The sequence below is a fragment of the Sphaeramia orbicularis genome, chromosome 1 (genome assembly GCF_902148855.1).
Source record: "Sphaeramia orbicularis chromosome 1, fSphaOr1.1, whole genome shotgun sequence".
NCBI lineage: Eukaryota > Metazoa > Chordata > Actinopteri > Kurtiformes > Apogonidae > Sphaeramia > Sphaeramia orbicularis.
In genome coordinates, this window is record NC_043957.1 from 30,390,680 (window position 1) to 30,415,855 (window position 25,176).

At 38.3% G+C, this 25,176-nt stretch overlaps 1 protein-coding gene across 1 annotated transcript in view; it reads right to left on the reverse strand.

The window, feature by feature from the left end:
- Nucleotides 1–18,085, reverse strand: part of pkd1a (polycystic kidney disease 1a) — a 96,911-nt gene extending 78,826 nt beyond the window's left edge. The window contains exon 1 of the mRNA XM_030135177.1: nucleotides 17,611–18,085. Coding sequence (XP_029991037.1) covers nucleotides 17,611–17,873 — 263 coding nt within the window. The 5' untranslated portion in view covers nucleotides 17,874–18,085. The remainder of the gene's footprint in view (nucleotides 1–17,610) is intronic.
- Between the last annotated feature and the right edge of the window lie 7,091 nt (nucleotides 18,086–25,176).

The window sequence follows — 25,176 nt, forward strand, 5'->3', positions numbered from 1 at the left end:
TGCGCTAAGTACTGTGGGCTCAATAACAGATTTAACGTCTGAGGTTATTACACAGACTTCTGTGAAAGACCGCTCTCACAGATAAGAGGAGGAGCCTACGGTAGCCCGCAGGCGCACAACCCGGAGACACGAGAAAGATGAAATCAATTTCATGATTTCCCTATTTTAAAAATCGTCCTAATTAAAAAATCTGATTTTGATTTAAAATCGATTAATCGTGCAGCCCAAGGATCAGAGATCAAACTGACCTAGTTTGTGGATGATCCGCTCTACGAATTTTTGAGAAAAAAAAAGCACTTAATTGTCCACGAGGGCCCAGCTGATAAAAAAGCTTCACCATCCAAAAACACTTATCTACAGAGGCGAGGAGGACTTCATCTGCTCACACCTCTGGACCTCGAGCAAGTTGACACACTGATTTCTACTGACAACTACTAATTTTTGTGACTGTCATTGGGACTGCAACATTTCTGCTTGCTTTTCATGCCCCCCCCCAGGGCTTCTCAAGTTCACCAACATTAACCCTTTAAACTCCTGATGTGTCAGTGCTGACATATTTTATGATGTGTTTTAAATATTTACAAAAATTCGACCGTTTGCTCAATACAAAAAATTTAGAGAATACACCTTGTGCTTTCCACAGACATCCAAACATCCACCGTGCACCCGCTACCACCTGTGTAATGGGGGGATAAAACACTGAGCAGTCACTGAGACTGACTCAGGGGTTAACCAGATTGTAATGTGTATTGGTTTAAATTTTCGCCCATGCAGACTCACAACTGACACCGACTCTGAAGACTCACAGACACGAGGCTGCATTAGTATTTTCTTTTGCTCATAATTACTTTTCAGTTGCATTATTCTAAATTGACTTGTGACACGGAGAAGTCAGGAGACAACATGAGACCACATAGACATTTAGATAATTAGCTTACTCTTGAACTCCCCGGTGGGACATTACTAGAAAATGCTGATTTTTGTGTTGATGTATAAAATTTGTATTAGTTTGTGGTTTTCTATTTTTGAAGGCAATATTTTCATGGATGCACACCAAGGAGGAATTATTACAGCAAGACAACACAAGAAACATGGTGGAGAGTGAGCATTAGGGATGGGAGTCGAGAACCAGTTCTTTTTGAAAACTGGTTCCCAGTAGCTCAGTTCCTTGGAATCATCTGCCTGCCTGCTTAACAATTCTGTGATTCTGCCTTTGTTGCACATACATGATGACGTCACACATACGCTGTAGCTGTTTTGGTTTAAATGTAGCCAACATGGCATCGAGGCAGAAACGCTCCAATGTATAGCTATATTTCATGCAAAAAGATGACACCAGGGCCACTCATAACACTTGCAAAGCTTCCATTTCTTCAAAGGGGGGAAATACCTCCTATATGCTAAAACATTTGTCCACACTGCATGCAGTTCATTTAAAGGAATGCCATGTGTTTGACACGCTACTTAGCGGCGCTTGTGAATCTAGCAGCAGAGCAAACACCAGGGCGTCATCCAGGCCCAGCTCTGGGGGGGGGGGGGGGCAACAAACGTCCTGCCCCCTCAAATAAAAGTTTTCGAAGGAAGGGACAAGGAAGATGAGGTGCACAACAGTGGGTGACTTAGAAGAACTAGAAAAGCACTCAGAGAGCGCAGACCTCCACCAAGGCAGATCAGTCCCCCCACTCCACCCCCCGATCACCACCAAAATTTAATCATTTATTCCTTGTGCCAGTATCAACATTTCCTGAAATTTTCATCCAAATCTATCCATAACTTTTTGAGTTATCTTGCACATGGACAGACAGACAGACAGACAAACCAACACCGGCAAAAACATAACCTCCTTGGTGGAGGTAATTAGTAAAGCGTCTTAAGTTTCACTTTCACTTTGTATGGTCGTATGGTGTGGTTTTGCTTAGTGGGAGCAAAAGTTAAATGCTTCCTCTCCAGAAAGGACCCTTGCCCTGTTTCTCTCCCTTAACAAATATATCAAGTGGGAAGAAACCTACATTAGTGATGAGGATCAAATCAAAGCAACCAGAAATCAAATTGTACTCAAATACCGATCTGGCCCTGAGGAAAGTACATCAGCATAAATTGGCTAAATGTGAAAAATGTGAAATAAGTTGAGCCTAACTTTCACTTTTCAGGAGTGTACATCATTGAGGTTTGTTGGACGTGTAAAAATAATCTATAATCTTTAACAAATGATGCTGCATAAATGCTCTCAGTGGTTATCATTACTTAAGACAGCTACATGTGTATTCTTCAGATCAGTCCAACTGTAGTAACTGAGTCCACATCACCCACAGCCTGTTCAAGGCCAACACATTTGATAAGACACATTTTAATGATTCTACCTTTTACAGTTCATGCATAATATGCCTGATGTGACAGCATCTTTCATAAGGTTGACTGATGCTGAAAGACTAACTAGAAATATGGGATATGGTTTAGCGGTGAATTTTACATCAGCCCTCCGCTTCATTAGTGTATAGTCATAGTGCAACAGAGCTGGAAACTTTTCAAAGATGTGAAAACTTCAGTTGAATGTTGCATCACCACCAGGAACACACATATCTTCCTTCTAAGGAAAATGAGATCTTTGAGTCCTCAGTGAGACCTCCACTACTGCTGAGAGTTAATAATAAACTAAAACTATCTGTTAGCACAAGTTAAAAATTTCTACGTGTGCACACACTGGAGGAGTCGATGGAGTCGATGGGAGCTGTCTCTTCTCCGTCTTCTCTTATTTATGACCACATGGAATGTCTGTGCTTCTGTGAGTGATGTCATTCGTTACTATTGCCATGGTAACACAACAAATTCTCCCTCGCATATGGTTGGTACATTCAACCAGTCCTTTTCTCCCCCATTTAAGTCCATGCATACAGCTGAGGTCAGGAGTTTACATACACCTTAGATAAATGTATTCAGACTCTTAAAACATTTGGAAAATCTGGATTTCTACCATGGACAAACCAGACTCATGGGAGTATATTTTTTTGTAATGCCTGGTGGATCTTCAACTCTTACAGAGTTAAAAAACCTGGGATAACACAGACACAACAACAGCCTTAACAAAGTGCTTAAAAATTTAAACCATGAGAATACACACACCAAATAACTCAGTCAAGATACAGGACCCCACACAGATTCATTCATAAAAAAACATCTCAGTTTGAGTAAATGGGTGGCTGTGGCTCAGGAGGTAGAGTGTGTCATCCAATATCTGAAGGGTTGGCGGTCCTGGCCATGGGCAAGACACTTCACTCACCTTGCCTCCAGTGTCACTCACACTGCTGTATGAATGCATATGAATGTTTGGTGGTGGTTGGAGGGGCTGTTTGACGCAAATTGGCAGCCATGCTTCCGTCAGCCTGCCCCAGGGCAGCTGAGGATACAAACGAGGTTTACCACCAGAGTGTGAATGTGAGAGTGAATGAATAATGGATCAATAATGTGAAGTGCTTTGGGTGCCTTGAAAAGAGCTATAGAAATCTAATTCATTATTATTAAATATGATTTCAGAAGAAATCAAGCATTAAGGAGGACCGTCCCCATGTACTGGTAGTGTTTGAAACATTTTCCCCCAAAAAACAAAATAGTGTAAAATACATGGCTTTTTTTTTCTTTTTTTTTTAGGGGTGATGCTTTATTCGTACTTCAGACACAGCTCGTGCAAGTTACTGGAAGATGCCAACTAGGGATGTAAACAATTAATCGACTATCAATTAATTGTTGATAAGAATTTGCTTGATTAAATCTGCGCTGAAATCTCGCTCCATCATGTCAGTGATGCAAAGTCAGAAATGCCCATTTCTTCTAAATTGCCCCTCTTCAGATCTGTTTATTTTATTGAATTTCTCTGCAGAATTTATTTTGTTATACTCCATAAATGTCATTGCCTGTACCGTATCCAGTGGTTCAATAAATCAGTCATTAAGGAATATGACATGCTTTTTACATGAAGTATATAAAAATATTTAGCTTTTATTCTTATAGACCCTATCGAAAGAGAAATTCAGGTTCTCAGGAAAACTGCTGCTTATCAATTAATCGTTAATCGATTGATAAGGCCAACCAACTAATGATGAATGGATTAATCAATAATTTGCATCCCTAACGCCAACATTCATGACATCAATGTCCTGAAGTTTGCAGGCAGTTTAAAGCCCTATTCAGACCAAAACACATCAGGATGAAGAAGGCTGAAGTGGCAGTGGACTGAATTACACTGTCTCAGCTCGACTCCAGCCGGGTGACAGCATCACAAGTGGCTGATTTTAGAACACATATAGTGTATGTTTTTCTCTGTGTTTCCGGAAGGCAGGTCACCTAATACCCAGAGGTTTTTCATGTGGTGAGAGGCTGTCTTGAATAAATATGGGGATCTCTGAGCATCTTCAAACAGAAACCAACAAAACTGATTGTGCTTCTCAGCTACGACAGCAAAACTGAAGGAAAAACAAGTAAATCTGAAACACACTCATAAATTTACAACCTTTTGGTGCAAACAGACTTATGTTCCAGCATCACTGTGTATTATTCTCTTCAGACGCAGTAGTGTACCATGTGTGAAAGAAGTCCCAGCTGTGTCCAAACATCTGTTTACATGAATAACAGGTCTCAGTGTGCTTCAGCTTTTCTCATAAGCTCCTCAAGGCTGTCTTTAAAGTCTGTGTATTCTTTCTCACCAACTCATCTAGATGTCTGAACTACTCCAGGAATAGACGTCCTCCTTTTTTTTTTTTTTTTTTTTTTTTTTTTTTTTACATTTTCACATGTCATCAATACTAAAAACGTGACTATAGTAAGCACACACTATCACTATCCTCTGTCATATTTTAAGAAGCTACAATTTATATCTATCTAAAGATTAGGGATGTAACAATATGAAAATTTCATATCCCGATTATTGTGACCAAAATTATCACGGTTATCATTATTATTGCGGTATTGTTGAAATGTGCTCGAAACATTCAAAAAGTACTTATACACACACTGAAATAATTTAACCAAGTTGTATTTTGGAAAAAAAAAGAAACAAAAAACTCCAAATAAAATAATAGGAAAAATGTACTTTCTGTTGGTAGAAACATTCAAATATTAACATGTAAACATCAAACAAACAAATGTGCATTAAAGATGTCACCTTATAGCTATTGTTTGACTATTTTACGTATCAACTTTGTGTTGAAAGTGTGGTAATCAAACACAGTTATCATGATAATTAGAATTTAAACGGTAATACTAACCATCTGCAATTTTACCGTAGTTTATCATTATACCAGTAATCGTTACATCCTACTAAAGATAAAAACAATTGTCAGTTATGGAAATATGTATCAACCTTGTCTACTTTCACTGGTGTAAACTGTTCGGTTTTCTGGAGAGTGCAAATTTTCAAAGTGTCAAAGTGTTCCTACTTTGCTACTGCTTTCTTTTAAATGGCCTGTTCAGAACAGTGTAATTGTGCACCAACCTATGGATCTATAGGATGAATGTGCAAGGCTTGAGACTATATTTCCATCCATTTATAGCTATAAATTAGAACCTATCTGCACTTAACTGTTCAACTTTAGACTGCACTATTTTGCAGTTTGTGAAAATTGCCAGTTTGCTATTGAAGAAATAATGTTGAAGAATTATCATAAGTCTGTCAGCTACGAGCATAACTTTTGAAATCCAACATGAGTATGATTTACATAAATGCTTTAGAGTTATGCTAAAGTGTAACAATGTTTTTCATCTTGATTTCATTGTGATTCATCATGAAACTCAGGATAGGACAAATTAGGCCACCATAATCTAAGTAATTAATAGAAAAAACTAAGCTGTCACTGATGGAAATGTGAACTAGTATTTACTTCATCTAGATGGTGTCAAAATATTATGATGTTATTAGTCCAAAATGATGCCATCACACACAGTCTAAGCCTCAATAAAGCAGAGGAAACTAGAGGAAAACTTATCATAGTTTTGTTGTAATTTACATACATCTTCTAAGGAGTGAAAAAAATTGTGATTCAGATCATGGATCGTGATTATACCCTGGCAGTAAATACCTGAAAATATACTGTAAGTGTATACTGTCATTATACTTTCATGTGGACATGAAACACACACTGAAACTGACCCTCTGCATTTAGCCCATCGCTAGGAGCAGAGGGCTGCCCTATCAGGTGCGTAGTGACGAAATATGGGGGCGGGGGTGTAAAGTACCTTGCTTAAGGGCACATCAGCCAACAATTTCTCTACCGTTCTGGGGAATTGAACCGGAAATCCTTTGTCACAAATCGATTCTGTTGCCACTGGTTACAAAGCATAGACACAAACGTTTTTCAGAACTGGTCTTAAACTGTCTCTGACCTATCATACTACAATATATGAGAAAACACACAAACAACGTAAATAGGGTCATAAACAAAGTACAGTTTTATAAATACACTCTCAGTTTCTATTTATTTATTTATTTATTTTTCAAAATTTAGCTGTATATAATATTATTTCCTCAATACCACTGAATATTTTACTAACAAGTATGAGTAAAATCCCTCCTGTTAGAGTACAGTGTGTACACTGCACATCTACTGCAGCCCACACTGATCTGAGTCATGTTTTACACTCTTTTTAATGCCTCGGCTCATAATCTATTATTTGACATGGGATTTCTACAAAAGATAAAGAAACAACACTCTCTGCTCAGGTCATATAGCTGCTGAACATGAAGGGACAATAAGCTAATGAAGTTGGGCCAGTGTTACTTTAAAACAAGTATTGATTTTCTCACACACATGACAGAGCAGAGACTCAGGGACACATTCTTCAGGGTCAGTCTATTCTCTGCAGCAGCAGCAGCCCAACAATGCAGTCACACATTACTTAGACTAATAGTGTTAACTCAATGAAACACTATTAGCTCCTTGCTCCGTTTGTTTCATTTTCTATATAACCCTTTTTCTTGCCCTTTATGAACATTGAAACCTTGGTGTCTCTACATTTTTTAATGCCAGGACTAAGAGTGGGCAAAAAAAAAAAATATCTTGATTATTTTTAAAAATTTCCCGATCACGATAGTCTGATGATATCCTTTAAAATGTGAATTTCTTTCTTTTTTTTTTTTTTTTACAAAAAATGCTGTAAAACTAGTAGTTACATATGCCGGTGTGTGGTCCATAACTAACGTAACCAACACTGGGGTGAAACCAAAGTGAAACCTAACATTCTTTCAACATCCGACTCCTGGCTTCTATGCGTCTATTAAACTATGGATCTTACACGAAATTTTCACAACTTCTAACCTGTATCCACTGGACCCTCTCCACATGAATTTGTCACGTTTACCCCCCCTTTATGGTGCCCCAGCTTGCATATAACGTTATTTTGACCGACAACAGTCTGATCAAAACCAAACCATTTCCAGCCTGGTGATGTGGACCCACGTCTGCTATGAAATCATCCACTGAGACGGGAGACTCCTGCGTATTTCCTTCATGTGAGATGATGTTGTGTTTAGGGTGCCGCCGAGTCACCACGAGACTGAATTCTGTCCGCTGATTGGCTTCTGAGGCACGCATTCGGCCAGTGAGGACTTTCATGTGCCTCTCCTTTACTGTCTATGCATCGTCCGTTTGTTTTCATTTTGGGACACTATGAATACTCGATCATGTAAAATTGCACATCGTCAAATCAACATTTACGAAATTATTGTAGGCGATATATATCACCCATCTCTAGCCAGGACAATGTGATAAAATTAAAAAAAAAAAAAGTTAAAATAAAAAATGTTATTACTATCCTGAAACAAAGTAGCTGAGCTAACTGAGTAATCATACAGTACAGACACACTGAAATGAAAAATGAACTGAGAAAAAAAAATGAAACTAAACTTCCATTCTCAGTTGTGTGTACAGTATGTGCACACAGGTGTTTGTATGATGGTAACAGCCTCTGAGGGAGGACAGACATTGAACTGAGATTGAGTCTTGTCTGTCTGACAGCTGGAAAGCCTCTTAACCCAGTTTGGAGCCAGATCTGCTCCCTGTAAATAGACAAGACTGAAAAGAACATTGCCACGCCTGTACTGTGTCTTTGTGTATGCATCCCGCTGCCGTGGTAACACCACAAAAAAATTCTCTCAAATGGAGAGAAGATCAAACTGAGGTGAAGGAGACCATGAGTGGGTTTGTAGCTCAGGTAAAGGCCTCAGTGTTCACTTCAGCCTCTAAATGTTGGAATGTATTTCTTCTTGGTCAAATAACACAACAATGGCATTTTTCATCCAGTCAGTCTAAAATTTAAAAATCCTGCAATCAAAGCTGAAAGCGATCCTATTGGGTGCAGGACTTTTTGGTCAGATAGTATATATCCTTCTGAGACTCAAGAAAGTAAAAGTTTTGGCGTTTTTACATTAAATAACTGCCTTGACTGGAAACATCATGATGCAACAGTTTTTTCAGATACAGTTGTTTTTATGGAATGTCCTTTGGACTGGACAGTGTTTTTGTATTTTTATATTTACAAAAAGCTGTGAAACTATTGTCTCCTACAGAGGACAAAAATGCATTGCTGGGTCTCAGGAGGGTATGTTACTATACAGGATACTTCAGTGTACCTCAGTATAATTTTAATGCATGGATTTAAAGATGTTCATTTGTGTGGTTTGTAAAGTATGATCCATTTATCCGTCCATTCCCCAGTGGAGGACGAATAAAGGACTGTCTTATCTTATTTTGTCTGATCTTATCTTTTCTTATCTTATCTTATGTGGAGCTGCACAATATATCGTTTGAGCATCGTCATCACAATGTTTGTGTGCGCAATAGTCACATCATATGTCCTGCAATGTAGGAGGCAAATGAGCTCAATGCGTTCTCATCCAATTTCAACCTGGTACCTGACACACACCACGCGCAGCGATCCACCATTCACAATCGTTCTTAATCAGTTTGCCGAAGCAGACCACGCCCCTGCACATGGAGTGAGTCGCTGGTAACAACATTAAAAAATACGCAACGAACAAGAGAAAAATCACAGAAAACTAAGACTTGGTGGCAAAAAGAAAAGCAACGTCAGTTATCTGGAATTATTTCGGCTACAAGAAGGATGATACTGAAATATGTTCTGGTACCTGTAGACTTAATGAGAGGTAACACAACTAGGGATGTAAACAACTAATTGACTAACGATTAATTGTTGATAAGAATTTGCTCAGTTAAATTATTAATTGTCGGTTAATTGCCCTTTTCCACCCGTCTACACCTGTCTGAAGGCAGCCGGTTTTTCTGCGCTGCGACGCCGTGGCTGGGATAGCCGCTCATTGAACCAGATCATGGCGTTGATGAGTTAGAATGTCTTTATGGACATGGTGGAGCCAAACACAGACCGGCCCGTCTGTTTGTGGGAGCAATGCACCCCCGAATAAATTCATGCACAAATGCGGGGTCGGTATCGGAGCATTTTCCCTTGAGGTTGGTGTAGTCTAAAGTCAGTGAAAAGTTTCACTTTAACTTCTGCGGGGGCACGGACTGCACTGTACAGTGGGACAGAAAGTGACGCACACACGCGCAGTTAACAAACGCACACGCATGCACCCACACACACACCAGTGAAATGCACACAGGTGCGCGCACCCCCCCCCCCCCCCCCCCCATTACACACTGCCACATCAACACATAAATTCCACAGGAAACACTGTCTGTATCTAATGGTTCAATAAATCAATCATTAAGAAATATGAAATGGCTTTTTCATGAAGTGTATAATCAATATTTAGCTTTTATTCTTATAGACTGTATCGAAAAAGAAATTCAGGTTCTCAGGAAAATCGCCGCTTATCAATTAATCGTTAATCGATCGATAAGGGCAACCAACTAACGACAAATGAAGTAATCGATAATTTGCATCCCTAAACACAACTAATTTGTTTGACCATTTAAATCAGCACCACACAGCTATTATATTCTCCTGAGTATTTTTTCATATCGCAATATATGTTGCAGGGTTAAAAAAAAATCACAATGTCAGTTTTTTCCAATATCGTGCAGCCCTAATCTTATGTCATGTTTAAGGTATGTATTAAAAGTATGTTTTTGGTTTGAGGTTAACTTGACTAGTTGTGCTTTAGGGCTCAGCTACTCCCAATTGTCTTGTGCTCAGTGACACTTACTTCATTCATGCTGTTTGCTGTCACAGTCTCAGGACACACACAGCACCATCTATACTTAATTAAGACAGAAGACTTTACTGACTTATAATAAAAACTTGAGTTCATTCCACAAGCATTTCCCAGAAGTGACTGCACTGTTGCATAAGCTGTCTGCATAAAGCGTTAAGAGACTTTTATTATGTGTGTGGGCTGGAACAGATGGACTTGTGTGTAAAGGGAATGCTTCTTCAAGTATGTAAAAATACTCCTGCAACCACTGGGTGATTTCTTATCGGGGGTGTGTCTACATCATTTTGACTGCCAGCCAAATGGGGGCTCAGAGGAGAAAATACAACAGATCTTTCATTGACTTTCACACCCTTTGTCAATGAACGGCCTATTGCTGCTTCTGTATAAAAGCGGCACTTGTCAACTAAGAACCAGGACGGGTGAAATCAGTCTGATACTCAAATACATTTTAAGAAATTTTATTCTGTTTCTAAGAAGCATGTGTAACTGTACAGTGTCAAGCTTCTCACAATCGCCTTGTGAAATCTAGCAGGAAACCAGCATGAATCACTTTCATTGACTCGTTTATAGAAAACGATACATGGCTACTAGAGGTGTAACAAAATTTCATGGCAAAAAATTTTGTGGATTAAAAAAATGACAAAGTAAACTTCAAAGATGCACGAAATAAAAATCAGGTTAAAAAAATAGTTTCAAGAAGGGGCGCTGCGATTGACTGATAATTTCTGACCCTCTCGCCTACTGTAGCAGAAAATGGAGGAAGACGAGGAAACAGTGGATGCTCCATCACATAAATTGATGGTGTGGACTCATATTGGCTTCCCAGCTAAGAGAGAAGATAACGGTGAGAAGATAATGGATCGAACAAAAACTGTGCAAACTATGTCGGTACAGTACGTCTTACACTACGCCGAGCACTACTAGCATGATGTATCATTTGCAACAGCACCACAAAGAGAAGCTACTTTGACTGCCTAAAAAACAACTACCGAAAGACCAAATAACTCTGCAGAAGTCACTGGCTGCACCACTTCAATAACTTTGGTATGTCTGTGTAAGTCTGCATAAGGAAGAATAGCTGATTTTTGCATTTCTGTTGATGGAATTTGATGATACTTAAAGAAGAATATGCACCTGTTGTAGACTAAATATTGGAGTTCAGACATTTATAGGTTAGGTTAGAGTAGACTGCAACCCTGAGGACTATTTAATATTTTGTTTTCTTTGTCACTTCAAGAATGTAGTTGTCCTTATTGTTTACAACTGAGCACTTTTTATTGAGATTTTATGTTTGTATTTGCAGTGCATTTTAAACAAGGAAACAAAAAATTACATTTTTTTTTTTTAAGTTTTTTAAAGAGCATTTTATTTTGTACTGAAGACAGGAAGCAATAACTTGACTGACATACAATAACATGACTGAATTTGATGTTTGTATTTTTGCACTGATAAGTTACCTCAAAATAACATTTGAATTTCATATTTGGACAGGAGAATGGAAGAGGATGGCAAAATGTTTGCTTGTTTGTGGACATAGTTTAGAAAAGACTGGAAAAAAAAAAAAAAAACAGGTTTTGTGCCCTGCCTGACTTTGAGCCATAAGTATGAAAGCACTACTAAGAGAAAAGATTTCATGACATTGTCATTTATGTTTAAGAAATAATAAAAAAAAACAAAAAAAAAAACAAAAAAAAAAAACAGTGACATTGGTAAATTAAAATTTGTTTTCATTCTTTCTTTATAATATGCAGAGTAAAACACACCCACACTGTCCAAGTTTTGCTGTCAAGTTGTTTTTCATCAAATTCTTTATCTTCATCAGGTGATTTTCTTTAATTCTTGTTTCATATCGTGACTTTTTTGTATCGTGAGCCCTATATCATATTTTGTATCGTTTCGTGAGTTGACAATTTCATTACACCCTGATCTTATAACACTAAAATACTTTAAGCCTTGATGAAATATTTCAGAGGGATATTTAAGACTTAATGAAAGTGACCACATTCTATGTTTATGCAGACAGACAAGTGAAAATGTTTTGGTTTGGGACCTTACTTTTTAATTCTACTGGAGACTATATAAAGGTGAAACATAATTTTCAAGGCAAATATAAGTAGTAATTCTGATAGAATCAAAACACCTGATTTTATGCTGTTTGCCTGAGCCTGTGCACTCATTTCGTTTTATGGATAGCTTTATTTACTATCATGATTTTTTTTCCTCTGTATTTTATTGTCTAAACTGTAGTTTTTGTTAAAGCTGCGTATGACTTTTGTTACCAATTTTTCATCAAATCTGTAAAACCCCAGGTGGAGTAAACTTCAAAATTGTTCACCGTGAGGGAAGAGATTCAGGTAACTAATCACAGAAAGGTTTACGGATTCGTGATATTTAGACTATGACTCAGGTTTTACAGATTTGATGAAAAATTGGTAACAAAAGTCATACGCTATTTTAATCATTCATAGTTTCTTAGTTTGATATTTCTGGGATCTAAGTAACTCATTTTGTTTTGTATCATGTACACTGTTGCCCATAAACTGGAATAATTTGGTTTTCAGACACATTCTTCTTTTTATTCCTATTTATACAAATCAGTAATCACTTTCAACCAGAACCAATGATTACCTACAGAGTCCCAATTACACTTTATCAACAATAAATCACGTTTTCACAATCATTTCATACGAAGAGGTAAAAATATTTTAGTCCAACTTTATGGGTGTACAGTGTACCTGTTTGGAATGACAATAAAGTCTCCTTGAATCATTGCTGAACCTTTAGTATGGTCAATATACCATTTCCACTTATTAATAGTTTGCAAATAAAGGTCTTGATCAATCCATTCTCTCTGGAAAATAGGAACTTAAAATCAAAACTACTTTTACTTGTCTGTACATTTGTTTATATATGAGGTTGACAGATGGAATATTATAATAATAATAAGAATAGTAATAGTTATACATCTGATGTTTACTAAATAGCTAAATAAGTAAACAGAAAGCTGAACTTCATTTGTTACTGAAAGCATAAGCTGTGTCTGTTTATACTGAAAGAATGAAGAATGTGAGCGATTTAAGTGAGGTATCACAGTCTGGTCACAGCCAAACACGCTGCTGTCGCCATGGCAATAATATGAAATGGTTCCAGGAGAAGAAAATCCATACGCAAAGAATACTTCTCTTGAGATATTCATGTTTTAAAATCGTCAATATGTTCCGTGTCATATGAGAATATCTGTACTGTTGAAGAGCACACTTACTGTGCTCAATCAGACATTCTCTTTTTCTTTGTATCTTCGTGCACAGAACTTGGCCTTGTACTTGTTTACTGTATCTCTCCTTCTTCTCCTGTGAGGAGCTAGTTAGTGACATAAAGATCACAAAGCAGCCTGAAACCACAGAGAGTATAAACAGTCCAATCTGTCTGTTAGTATTCATGTGTTTGTGATAAAGCTGCAAGAATAGTGACTATAATGGCCTTTTATTTCAGATCCCAGGACTAATCTTGAAATGTTTAGCAGGCCTGAGATACAGCAAGCATTTGTATAATCATCAAAATTGACCATTAATGTATTAACATTCCACCAAACATACTTTTAATTACATTATACTTCTTAAAACCACTACAATATTTTCAACTATTTACTTCCACAACCCATGATATGAATCACAGTTTCCTCACCCCTTATCAGTAGACAAGATGCAACCAAACTATAGTAAGTTTTCTTCTAGTTTTCTCTGGATTCTGGAGGCTTAGGCTGTCTGTGATAGCTTTTGGTGAGTGATCTGGACAAATGTCATTTTACTTACTGATCACAATCACAGTCCACCATTGCTCTGTAACAACGCCCCAGTCATTAACAGAGTTTTATTCTGCCTATGAACCCCTGATGTGTATAAAAGACATACATCCAAGTTTGGCTTGTATGATCTGAACAGAATCTCTCACCTCACCAAATCCTCCTCATACTAACTTTTAACTTCCAGCTACTTAGAATGAAATGGCATAATGTAAAACTAGATCACTAAATGAAAAGTTCAGTTAGGAAACATGACTGGATTGAGAGCCCCCTAGAAATTACACACCAGGTATTTGATACAGAAAATAAATAGATCCATAAATACATTTTTGAAAATATAAATAAAAAGTCAAGCATTCGTTTTTAAAACGACATCTGAAAATGACCCACTGTTATTGTTTTAATGACTACTTTAACATCTAGTCATGGGACAACAGTGGAAAATGAGCCAGTTAACACCGGCTCATTTAAAAAGCATGCTGATGTATATGTATCATCACTCAGAAAAATAAAACAGGAAACAAGCAACAAAACATGTGAGACATGTACTTTCAAGTTTGACAGACACTTGCTGCTCAAGAATCCTTTGTTGATATTCGGCATAAAGGCGAGGAATGACAATATTGGAAAAATATTTAAGTGTCACTAAGAGACAACTTTTTTGGTTTTATAAGCCATAATACCTACATATATACTACATGCCCATTACATTAGACAAAACAGCAAAGACATTTGTACATTTGGATGACACTGCACTATGCATCTTCCTAGTGTTATTTAAGGCTCTTTGAGGTGTGATGATTGGAAACAGCAGTAACTGGACATTCACTATGATTAAAACTGTGAGAGAAATTACTTTAAGTGGGACAATTATCTAATGCATCTTCTATATTAGAAAAGCTAAGTGACCTCTGTGTATGTGTGTGTGTGTGTGTGTGTGCGTGTGTAGGTGTGTGTGCGTGTGTGGGTGTGCGTGTGCATACGTGTGTGTGTGTGTGCGTGCATGTGTGTGTGCATGTCTGCTTCACAACTGAAAAACTGGACAGATCTAGCCTTTGCCTTTTGGAGTACTTATGTATTTTGGGTCAAGGATCAGACAGGTGAAAACTGCTTATTGATAGGACCGATACTTTGGTATAACTTAATACTACTTAATACTATAGAGTTATTGGTTGTTTTTAAAATTACAGTGGGCTTACAGGCAGCCCACGGAGGAGTCCATTCACAGCTGCAAACAGGAGGAGGAGGGGCTGGATCCAGATCAACAGAACTGTCGGGACACAACGGGAGAACAGGGTCCCAGATCACACACTAACAAGGTCAGTCCGGTTCTGACTGTGGCCTAGTTCCACTCCGCCAGTCCTGGTCAGACCCAGCCTACTAACATCCCCCTTCACCCCCCTCGTCGTAACACGGTAACAGACCGTTCTGCATGGACTCTGATCAAACGGACCGGAGTTCAGCGGATCCGGACACAGAATGGCAGTGAGTTGCAATAAACCGTCATGTTCAGTCCTGTGTAAAAGTCTTATGCTGCCGGGAAGAGTAAAATTCACAAAACGTCATGTTCAGTCCTGTGTAAAAGTCTATGGTCCATGTATGTCAAAACAAAATGAAGTCCATTCTATTTCTTCCTAATCTGTGTGTTACACCAGTAAACTTTGTCAAGTCATCAAGTCATATGAATGTGATGAAGTCATATGGTAATGATGTAAAGCCCTTTCAAAGACATATATAAAAGGTAACTATGAATGCATTCTTTCCTGCTACTTTTGATTTCAATACAAAACTAAATGAGGGCCATTATATTTTTTCCTAATCTGTGTGTTACACCAGTAAGATTAGCTCTGCTCTCCATTTTATCAACTCTACTGCTTCTAGAAACTGTGGATTCCCACGGGTCAAGGCCCTGTCTGTCTGTCTGTCTGTCTGTCTGTCTGTCTGTCTGTAGTCCTGTGGTAAATTGTCTGCCTCATACAATCTAAAAGCCATTCACCATCCAAGACAATGCACATAGCCTATAGCACAGCCCATGCTTTGCCTGCAGCCTTACATATAAAATGAATACTGGTGAGTTCTCGGCTGAAACTCTGCTGGATGCCATAGCAGGCCATGAAATCATAACTGACTAAAAGCAAAATATCTGACTGTAACTGCAAGATGTTGGCAGCTTACAGGGTGAGCGCAGGAATCAGGAGACCAAATTACAGAGGACAGTAATGTTCACAGTCAGCCACCTTCCCATATGGCTCCTGCTATAACGGATGAGGTATATAAACTGATGCAATTAACGCTTCACTAGAGTTTGACGTGATTAGAGACAGATCCAGCTCCAACGTCTGTCTCTAATTTAAGTAGCACCTAACAGAGCGTTAGTCTTATGCAAATACTAGCACTAAATGTCAAGCGATACGCAAGTCTGACATGAAAGGAGAGGCTTAAATTGATAAAATAATCTTGAATATTTATGCTGAATCCACTGTGGCTGGAGTTTATTCTGAAAAAGGCTATAAATGCCTCAAGGTTTACTTAGTGGATTCACTTACTGATGTCAATATGAAGACAGAATTGGTATTTGAGTTAAATCTTTTCTATTTCAAATAAAAGAGTCTTGTTAAAGGGGGAAATAAATAATTGATAACATATGGTTTCCGTAGGCACAGAACAGAATGTTCTCATTGCAGCAGCACCAGAGGTTGAAGGCTGACCTACACCTCAAACACCATGTTCGCTTCTCTGGGGTCTGAATTCACATGTGCACGAACACAACCATGTGCACACAACCACATAGACAGAGTTGCTTCACTCTCTGAAGCCACAAAAAAGATAACCTTCAAGCAGACAAAGGCCACTTATTGTTATTCGTTTGAAAATGCCACAGCTACATGTGTTTCTCTATCCCTTTAGTGCTTTTTTTCCAAGTTGTTGCCCTTGCTGGGAACAATGTAGACTAGTGCACACGCAGCCCAAGTTTGTTGAATTTTTGGAAAGTTTTAGAGGCCACATTGATCCGGTCCCACATCTGTCAGGGTGTTCATGCATGACTGTGGAGCAACGACAACAACAACAAGAAGAGCACAAATGAAATTAACTCCGTATGAAGTGAACCTCAATGTGTGATAATTGGATGATGTAAGGAAAATGACACAGGAAGGAAGGAAAAAAGAAGAAAAAAGAAAAACATGAGTTTGGAATAGTGTTCAGTGGTCAGTGAGTATTTAACAAATAGGAAGAACAATCATTAAGCAGCACAAAAACAAACCAAATATGCACAACAGAAAAGACAAACTACACATGATTCTTATGTTAATATCTAAATACCCAGTAGAGTTTTACTAATGTTATTATTTTTTATAATGTTTGCTTGTTTGTACCATCTCTGCGCATGCACATTTTCTTCCACTTTATCCTGTTATTGCTTTAATCTGTGAATTTCAACGATGTGGGATCAGTAAAGTTTCATCTTATCATATGAGGGGAGAAAGGAGAAACAGAAAAGTATGTTTTTGTCATGTAAACATTACTATCTCAGAGGGTTGGATTGTAGCTTTCCAGTAAAATGTGATTGAATATTGTTTGTTTGTTTGTTTTTTCCTCTTCTTGTGCACATCTCAGTCTGGATACTTACAGCACGTTGGTGTTGTGGGGGACGTCGGCCGCCACTGGGGCCCTCTCCAGCCCGATGTTGGAGCAGTTGACGACGCAGGACGCCTGGGGCCCCGCCAGTGCGCAGCTGCAGTTAACCGGACAGGGGCTGCAGCTCGACGGCGGCCCGGAGCCCCACACCTCCAGGCAGCAGAGCGCCACAAGCAGACTGGAAAAGAAGCTAAACCTCGGGACGCAGACGCCATATTTTCGCTTGGAAAAAGTCTGTCCATTTCCACAAGGCATAGCTCACTCACATCTCATCGCCTCTGATGGTGTAAGTCCACTCAGTCTGCGAAGGAAGGAACAAAACGCACGGGACCGGAGCGCACGGGTTTTCATGTGAGGAGACTAAAGGAAAAAAAAAAAAAAAAAAAAAAAAAACGGAAAAAAAGGGATTAATCCTCAGACACCGTCATGTGGATTCTTCTCCCAAGCGCTTTTCTTTCTTACAATAGGATCCCCTTCCTCCGAAAATATAACGGAGCTTCTCCAAAATCTTTTTCAGGGGGAAAAAAACTTTTGGAGAACTTCCTCTCTCCTCCTCCTCTCTCCTCCTCCTCTTTCTTCCTCTCAGTGCAGTTTCTTGACCCGCCGCTAAAAACTTGGCGCAGTCTTTAATTCTTTGAAAATTCCTTGAAAATTGTGTCTTAAATCAACATCAGTACTGCCTTCATGGAGAAAACTGTCATTAGTTATTTAACAGTAAACACTATAGTGCAGTGCAATACCACACGTAATTGGAATTGGACTGTTGAATATTTCAGTATTTATTTGTAGTTTTGCATATTGTCAGTATTTTTTTTTCGCAGTTTATATTTTCAGTATAATTATGTGTGACAGCTTTTATATACAGTCTCTCTTTGCACTTCAAGAATGTGCTGCTAAACAGAACAGAGCTGTTTAAAAAATGTTCATTGTTACTGTAACAGTGACAATATTCTTCTTTAATGTCAGATGCTGGGAATAAACCTGTAGCAGTTTGCATATGAATACACACTTTAATTAGTTGTTCCTGCTCCTTTTCAAATGTGTAAATAACATTAAAATTGGATAAAGTGTTTATTTTGTGTGATAGTAAACATTTCTTTTTTGTTTGTTTGCTATTGATAAATATTTTGTTGTTGGTTGTAGGCTTTTGTGTTTATTAAATGTCTGAAATAAAACATTTATTCATTATTCTTTCTAATATTGCCATCTTATTCCAATAGTTTTCAGTTGTGCGACCCCTCAGTCATTTTGATGTTGCACAGTGGTATTTCTGCCCCTACAATGGGGGTGTCAAACATACGGCCCCAGGCCCAAAACACCTGCCAAAGGAACTAATCCAGCCGGCAAGATACATTTGCAAGGCACAAAAATAACACTGAGGATATGACCAGTTAAGGCAATTATTTATAGGTTATTATAACTTGCTATTATTTTACTGGTCCAGCCTGCTTGAGATTGAAGTGGGCTATGTGTGGCCCCTGAACTAAAATTAAAAAAAAACAAAACACCCCCAACATATGATTTACTTATTATATATATTTTAATGAGTAATATAGAAGTGGTTGTTCAGAAAATAGATTGAAATATATTTCTAACACTTTTAGGGTGTACCCCAGCTTTTCTCCTTATTCATCCAGGATAGGATCCATCAACCCCACGCCCCCCACAAGGACTAAGTGGTTTAGAAAATGAATGGATGAATTTATTTATAATAGACAGCTCAAATTATATATTTAGGTCTTCTGAACATTACTAGACTAGACATTAAAAATACTATTTAGTACTTTGAATAACTTTTTTTTATTGGTGTATATAGCACATTATATTATGTATAGAGTGGACGGGGTCAACTTCCACAGCAACTTTAAAATATGGAGTGATATATACTTTATTATTCATGTTACGCTGGACTAAAATGGTACATACATTTAATTCAGGCAAAACTGTAGTTGTTATAATTTAAATGACTTTTTAACCAGTGTGGAACAAATCCTTTTCTACAGTCTGTTTTATAGTTCTTCATAATAATATTTATTCATTCACTGGTTTTAATCCCTGAGCTTGGCCAATGTATATAAAAGTCAAACATTATTTTTCTGACAGAATGCTAAAACTATATTTTTTCTCACCAGTTATGAATCCAAAATGTTACCTTATATCTCTCTCTGGAGGTTCACTCTTAAAGTAATTAGTGGTTTTTTTTTTAATTAACAGTTTTGTTCTCTGTACTGGGGTGTTTTGAGAAGTGGAAGGAAGTTTTTGAGTCAACAGATCACATTCTTTTGGGAAACAGCACTACCTGAAATGTTCATCGTGCTGGTTTGCTCTGGGAACAGTATGCCCAAATTCATTTTAATTCAGCGTTGGCTCTAGTTCAGTATACTTTCTGAGAGAAGGACCATTGGACAGTTTTGGAGAAGAAGCATGATGCATCCTCTCTGTATTTATATCTAGTTCTTTAACTTTATCAGACTAGTGTAGGGCTTTAACAGAATAATTGTATACAGGATGTGATTTATTGGAAGGGTGGGGGGGATCAAACCCCCTCCCTCTGGTTTTTACATCCTTACTTCTGCTGAATGAATTTCATCCTCGCCCTTACACCTATATCCTACATTGCTGGTGCTAAAGGTCCCCACAGGGTCGGGTGCACTTAACTCCTCGGACATCCAAGTGCACTCAAGGCGAACCCAAAGCAGACACAGAGTCCTCAGCCACTCACAGTATGTCCACAGTGCACCTGACTCTGTGGGAGCCTTAACTTTCACCTGAACCAAACTGTCAGCAGTCTCGGAATTCACCAACATCCCCATGCACATAAATACATTGTATACCATAGCACTCTCTCTCTCTCTCTCTCTCTCTCTCTCTCTCTCTCTCTCTCTCTCTGTGTGTCTGGAAGTGACATTTTTGTGACTCACAGGTAACCCGCTGATCCACACATCACGGACGTACATCTGCAGGCATAAATCTATATGTTCACCTGCATCTTAATCAATTAGGTTTTATGTTAGGTTTTACAGTCTGATTGAGTTGCCCGTTCACCATAAATCCATTACCATGTGGTAGTGATCGGCCCTCATCCATGGTCCTGAAACTTAAATAGGCCATCCCCTACATCACAGGTGTGGCTGTCACAGAAAATTAAATGTTTCATGTATATTTAGCTTGCATTAAAGATGAATGTTCAACTGTTAGACATGTAATAGGGCCAACCCTTAACTTAAAAAAGAAATAGGCCTGTTGATTGCTTGTTTTTTCATTATCTTAACCCCCCCCTATTTTTTTTTTGACAAATCGTACCCTGATTGTATATAACACTAATAAGGCACTTTCTTGCTCTCCTCCTTCTCTCAAGGAAGAGCCACTGTATGTTGTAGAAAATTGCACATCATACACAAAGCCTTCGGCTATATGCTGCCTTAACATGCTATTGGGAAGATGATCCTGTCCACTTGTAAATTTGAAATTACCAGTGCATTGTTTTCATGTGCTTTTGTTGTCGAAGCCAAATGAAAAATGGCTGACACACCATTTATCGTGACCTGCTACTTGGGTAAAACAGTTTTGGATGAGTTAATTCATGTGTTGCAACATTTTTTTGTAAAATAGTTTTTTTGCAAATTGTGTATACTATAAATGTGCAAAATCATCAGCTACAGCAGCAGAACACTAATACAAGCAGTGTTTATCATTTGCAATTAATCCCCTGTTGTTCATCCAAGTTGAAAAGTTCAAAGGTTATTTTTTCCCAGTTCCTCAATGGAAAATGTAACATGAGGGGACATTCATGTACAATTTTCGAGTTTGTAGGTATTAAGTAGGTATAATTAGTATTTACCATAATTCCCATAGCACATGAAGGCAACATTATATCAGCAATGCATGAGTTGTCCAGGTGAATAATAAGAAATCACAGCCAGTTTATCCAGAGGGATGTGACAATGATAAAGTGCTATAATTCCTTTGGATTTCATTTCGAAGTTACTATACATACAGACCTGATCAAAATCTTAAGACCAGTTGAAAAATAGCTGGAATTTACCTTTTGCACATTTGGATCTTAATGAGGTTTTAAGTAGAGCTACAATATACAAAAGCAAGAAGGGGGAGTGAGACAAAAAGCACTTTGAAAAAGTAATTTATTGAAAACAACAAGTAAACTGAAATAGGCTGTTTATCAGCTGATCAAAAGTTTAAGACCATCGCTCAAAAAATTACAAAAAACTCTCCAAACCAGAACAAAAAATTTTCTCAGTAGGACTCAGTAATGAGTGGCTCCACCGTTCTTGTTAATCACTTCAAAAATTCGTTTGGGCATGCTTGATGCGAGTGTTTCCAGGAGGCTGGTGGGAACATTGCTCCAAGTGGTGAAGATGGCTTCACGAAGGGCATCAACTGTCTGGAACTGATGGCCATTTTTATAAACTTCCCTTGCCATCCATCCCCAAATGTTCTCTGTGGGATTTAAATCAGGGGAACATGCGGGATGGTCCAAAAGAGTGATGTTATTCTCCCTGAAGAAGTCCTTCGTCAAGCGAGCATTGTGAACTGCAGCGTTGTCCTGTTTTTAAACCCAGCTGTTACCACACAGACGAGGGCCCTCAGTCATGAGGGATGCCCACTGCAACATCTGCACGTAACCAGCCGCCGTTTGACGACCCTGCACCACCTGAAGCTCCAGTGTTCCACTGAATGAAAAAGCACCCCAGATCATGATGGACCCCCCTCCACTGTGCCGGGTAGAAAACATCTCAGGTGGGATCTCCTTGTCATGCCAGTAACGTTGGAAGCCATCTGGACCGTCAAGGTTAAATTTTTTCTCATCAGAGAATGAAACTTTTTTCCACCTTTCAATGTCCCATGTTTGATGCTCCCTGGCAAAGTCTAAACGGGCAGTTTTGTGGCGTTGTAGGACACGAGGTCTTTGAATTTGTTTTTTGTTTTTGAAACCCTTTTCCCGCAGATGCCGTCTGATGGTTATTGCGCTGCAGTCGGCACCAGTAAGGGCCTTAATTTGGGTCGAGGACCGCCCTGTGTCTTGACGGACAGTCAATCGGATCCTCCGGCTCAGCGCAGGTGTAATTTTTTTGGGTCTACCACTTGACTTTTTTGTTCCATAATGCTCAGGATCTGTCAAAAAATTTAGAATGACTGTCTTACTGCGTCCAACCTCAGCAGCAATGGCACGCTGCGAGAGGCCTCGCTTATGCAGCTCGACGATCCGACCATGTTCAAGAAGAGAAAGCTTCTTAGCTTTAGCCATCAGGAGGGCATGACCGTGTGAATACCCGACAGAAAATGAGAATTTTGAGCAGATTTTGGCTTTTATAGCCTGCGGTCTTAAACTTTTGATCAGCTGATAAACAGCCTATTTCAGTTTACTTGTTGTTTTCAATAAATTACTTTTTCAAAGTGCTTTTTGTCTCACTCCCCCTTCTTGCTTTTGTATATTGTAGCTCTACTTAAAACCTCATTCAGATCAAAATGTGCAAAAGGTAAATTCTAATTATTTTTCAACTGGTCTTAAGATTTTGATCAGGTCTGTATCTTATTCTCTCTATTTTTTTCTCTGCAGTACTTCCTGAAGCAGTGCAGGGCACGTGTTGGAGATGTTTCCTGTGTATTTGCCTTGGCCTGGGCCCGTCAATTTTCCCTGCATGCATCTGGTGTTCTGCACAAAGGAGAGTCCCAACATGAGACTCTTGCACTCTCTTATCGTCATTGGCATCATTTCATTACAGAGATCAGATTTGTGAGGAAAAACACAAATGAAGAGAAAAAAGGATGTGTTGAAAAATGACTGTTTCAGACCAAAATTCCAGCAAAGTGGGAGTAAATGAGAATATTTTTCACTTAGCCAAAACATGGAAAACAATAACACTCTAGTGTTTTATAGCAGCATACCCATTTTATTTTCCCTTAAGAAGTTTGTATCCAAAGTTACTGGAAGTGCTTTCATATTTTATTCTATTCAGCCATAACAGACTGAAACTCAAACTCACCAATAAATGTTTTCACAGAAGCATCATTCTATTATTTATTAAACAAGGTCTGACCTTAAACTGTTGCAAAGTTGCAAACTTTTGAAAAGTAGAAAATGTGAATATTTCTTATTTATTTTTAAAGTGACATAATAATAACTAAACTGTTTCTTTTTTGAAAATAAAATAATTGAGCCATTAGAGAAACTACTGATGCACTGATATATTGGCTGAGCTTCTGTATCACCGGGGAGCAGCTATGATTGTTTTGGTAAATAAGATGTAATTTCACCAATGGCAGTTTGCAGTATTTGTTGTGTTACGTTTAAGATTTTTGAGAAATTTGATTGAATATGTACTCAAAGATTATGCAACGAAGGGTTGAAAGACAGTTAATATAACCTACTTTTATACATATGTCTCATGAAGATTTCCCTGGCACAAAATGTGGGAAAACAGCAATACACATAACACAAATGTGACATGAAACAACATCAGTGTAGGTTGTTGTTATTGTTAAATTTAAATAAATAAATAAATAAATAAATAAATAAGCGCTGACTCAGTTCTTTGACTGATACTGTTCACCTTATACATGCTTCCTTTAAGTAACTTAATCAGGAAACACTCCCTCAACTTGCATTATTATACTGATGATACCCAATTATACTTATGCATGAAAGCTGATGAAACCACTCAGCTAACTAAACTACAGGAGTGCATTAAAGATACTATAAGCTGGATGACCAACAACTTTCTGCTGTTAAACTTAGAAAAAAACTGAAGTAATTGTTTTCGCCCAAATAATATTAGCGAATATTAGCAAAGTAGTCATCATGGATGGTGTTACTTTGGAGTCCAACAGCTCTGTGAGGAATCTAGGCATTATATTCGATCAGGATTTGTTATTTAACTCACACATAAAACAGATTTCTGGAACTGGCTTTTTTCATCCGTGAAATATTGATAAAATCAGGCATATTTTAACACAAAATGATGCAGAAAAATGTATCCATGCTTTTATTACATCCAGACTAGATTATTTTAAGTCACTTTTCTCAAGCTGTCCCAAAAAGTCTTTAAAAACCTTTCAGCTAATCCAGAATGCTGCTGCCCGTGTACTGACCAGGGCCAGTATTAAAGACCATGTTTCTCCTGTGTTGGCTTCTCTGCACTGGCTCCATGTAAAAACTAAGACAGACTTTAAAATATTCCTCCTCACAAAGCCCTTGATGGCCAGGCACCTACTTATCTGAAAGAGCTTTGAGTTTCATACAATCCATCTAGAGTACTACCCTCTCAACATGCAGACATACTGGTGGTCCCTTGAATCTCCAAAAGTAAGATGAGAGCTAGAGCCTTCAGCTATCAAGGTCCTCTGTTGTGGAACCACCTCCCTGCCTCAATCTGGGAGGTAGTCACCCTCTCTATGTGTAAGAGTAGCTTAAAAACGTTCCTTTTTGATGAATCCTATAGTTAGGGTGGCTCAGGCTGCTCTTAGTTCTGCTGCTATAGGCTTAGACTGCTGGGAGACTCATCATGACTCACTGAGCTCTTCTCTGTTCCTCCTCTTC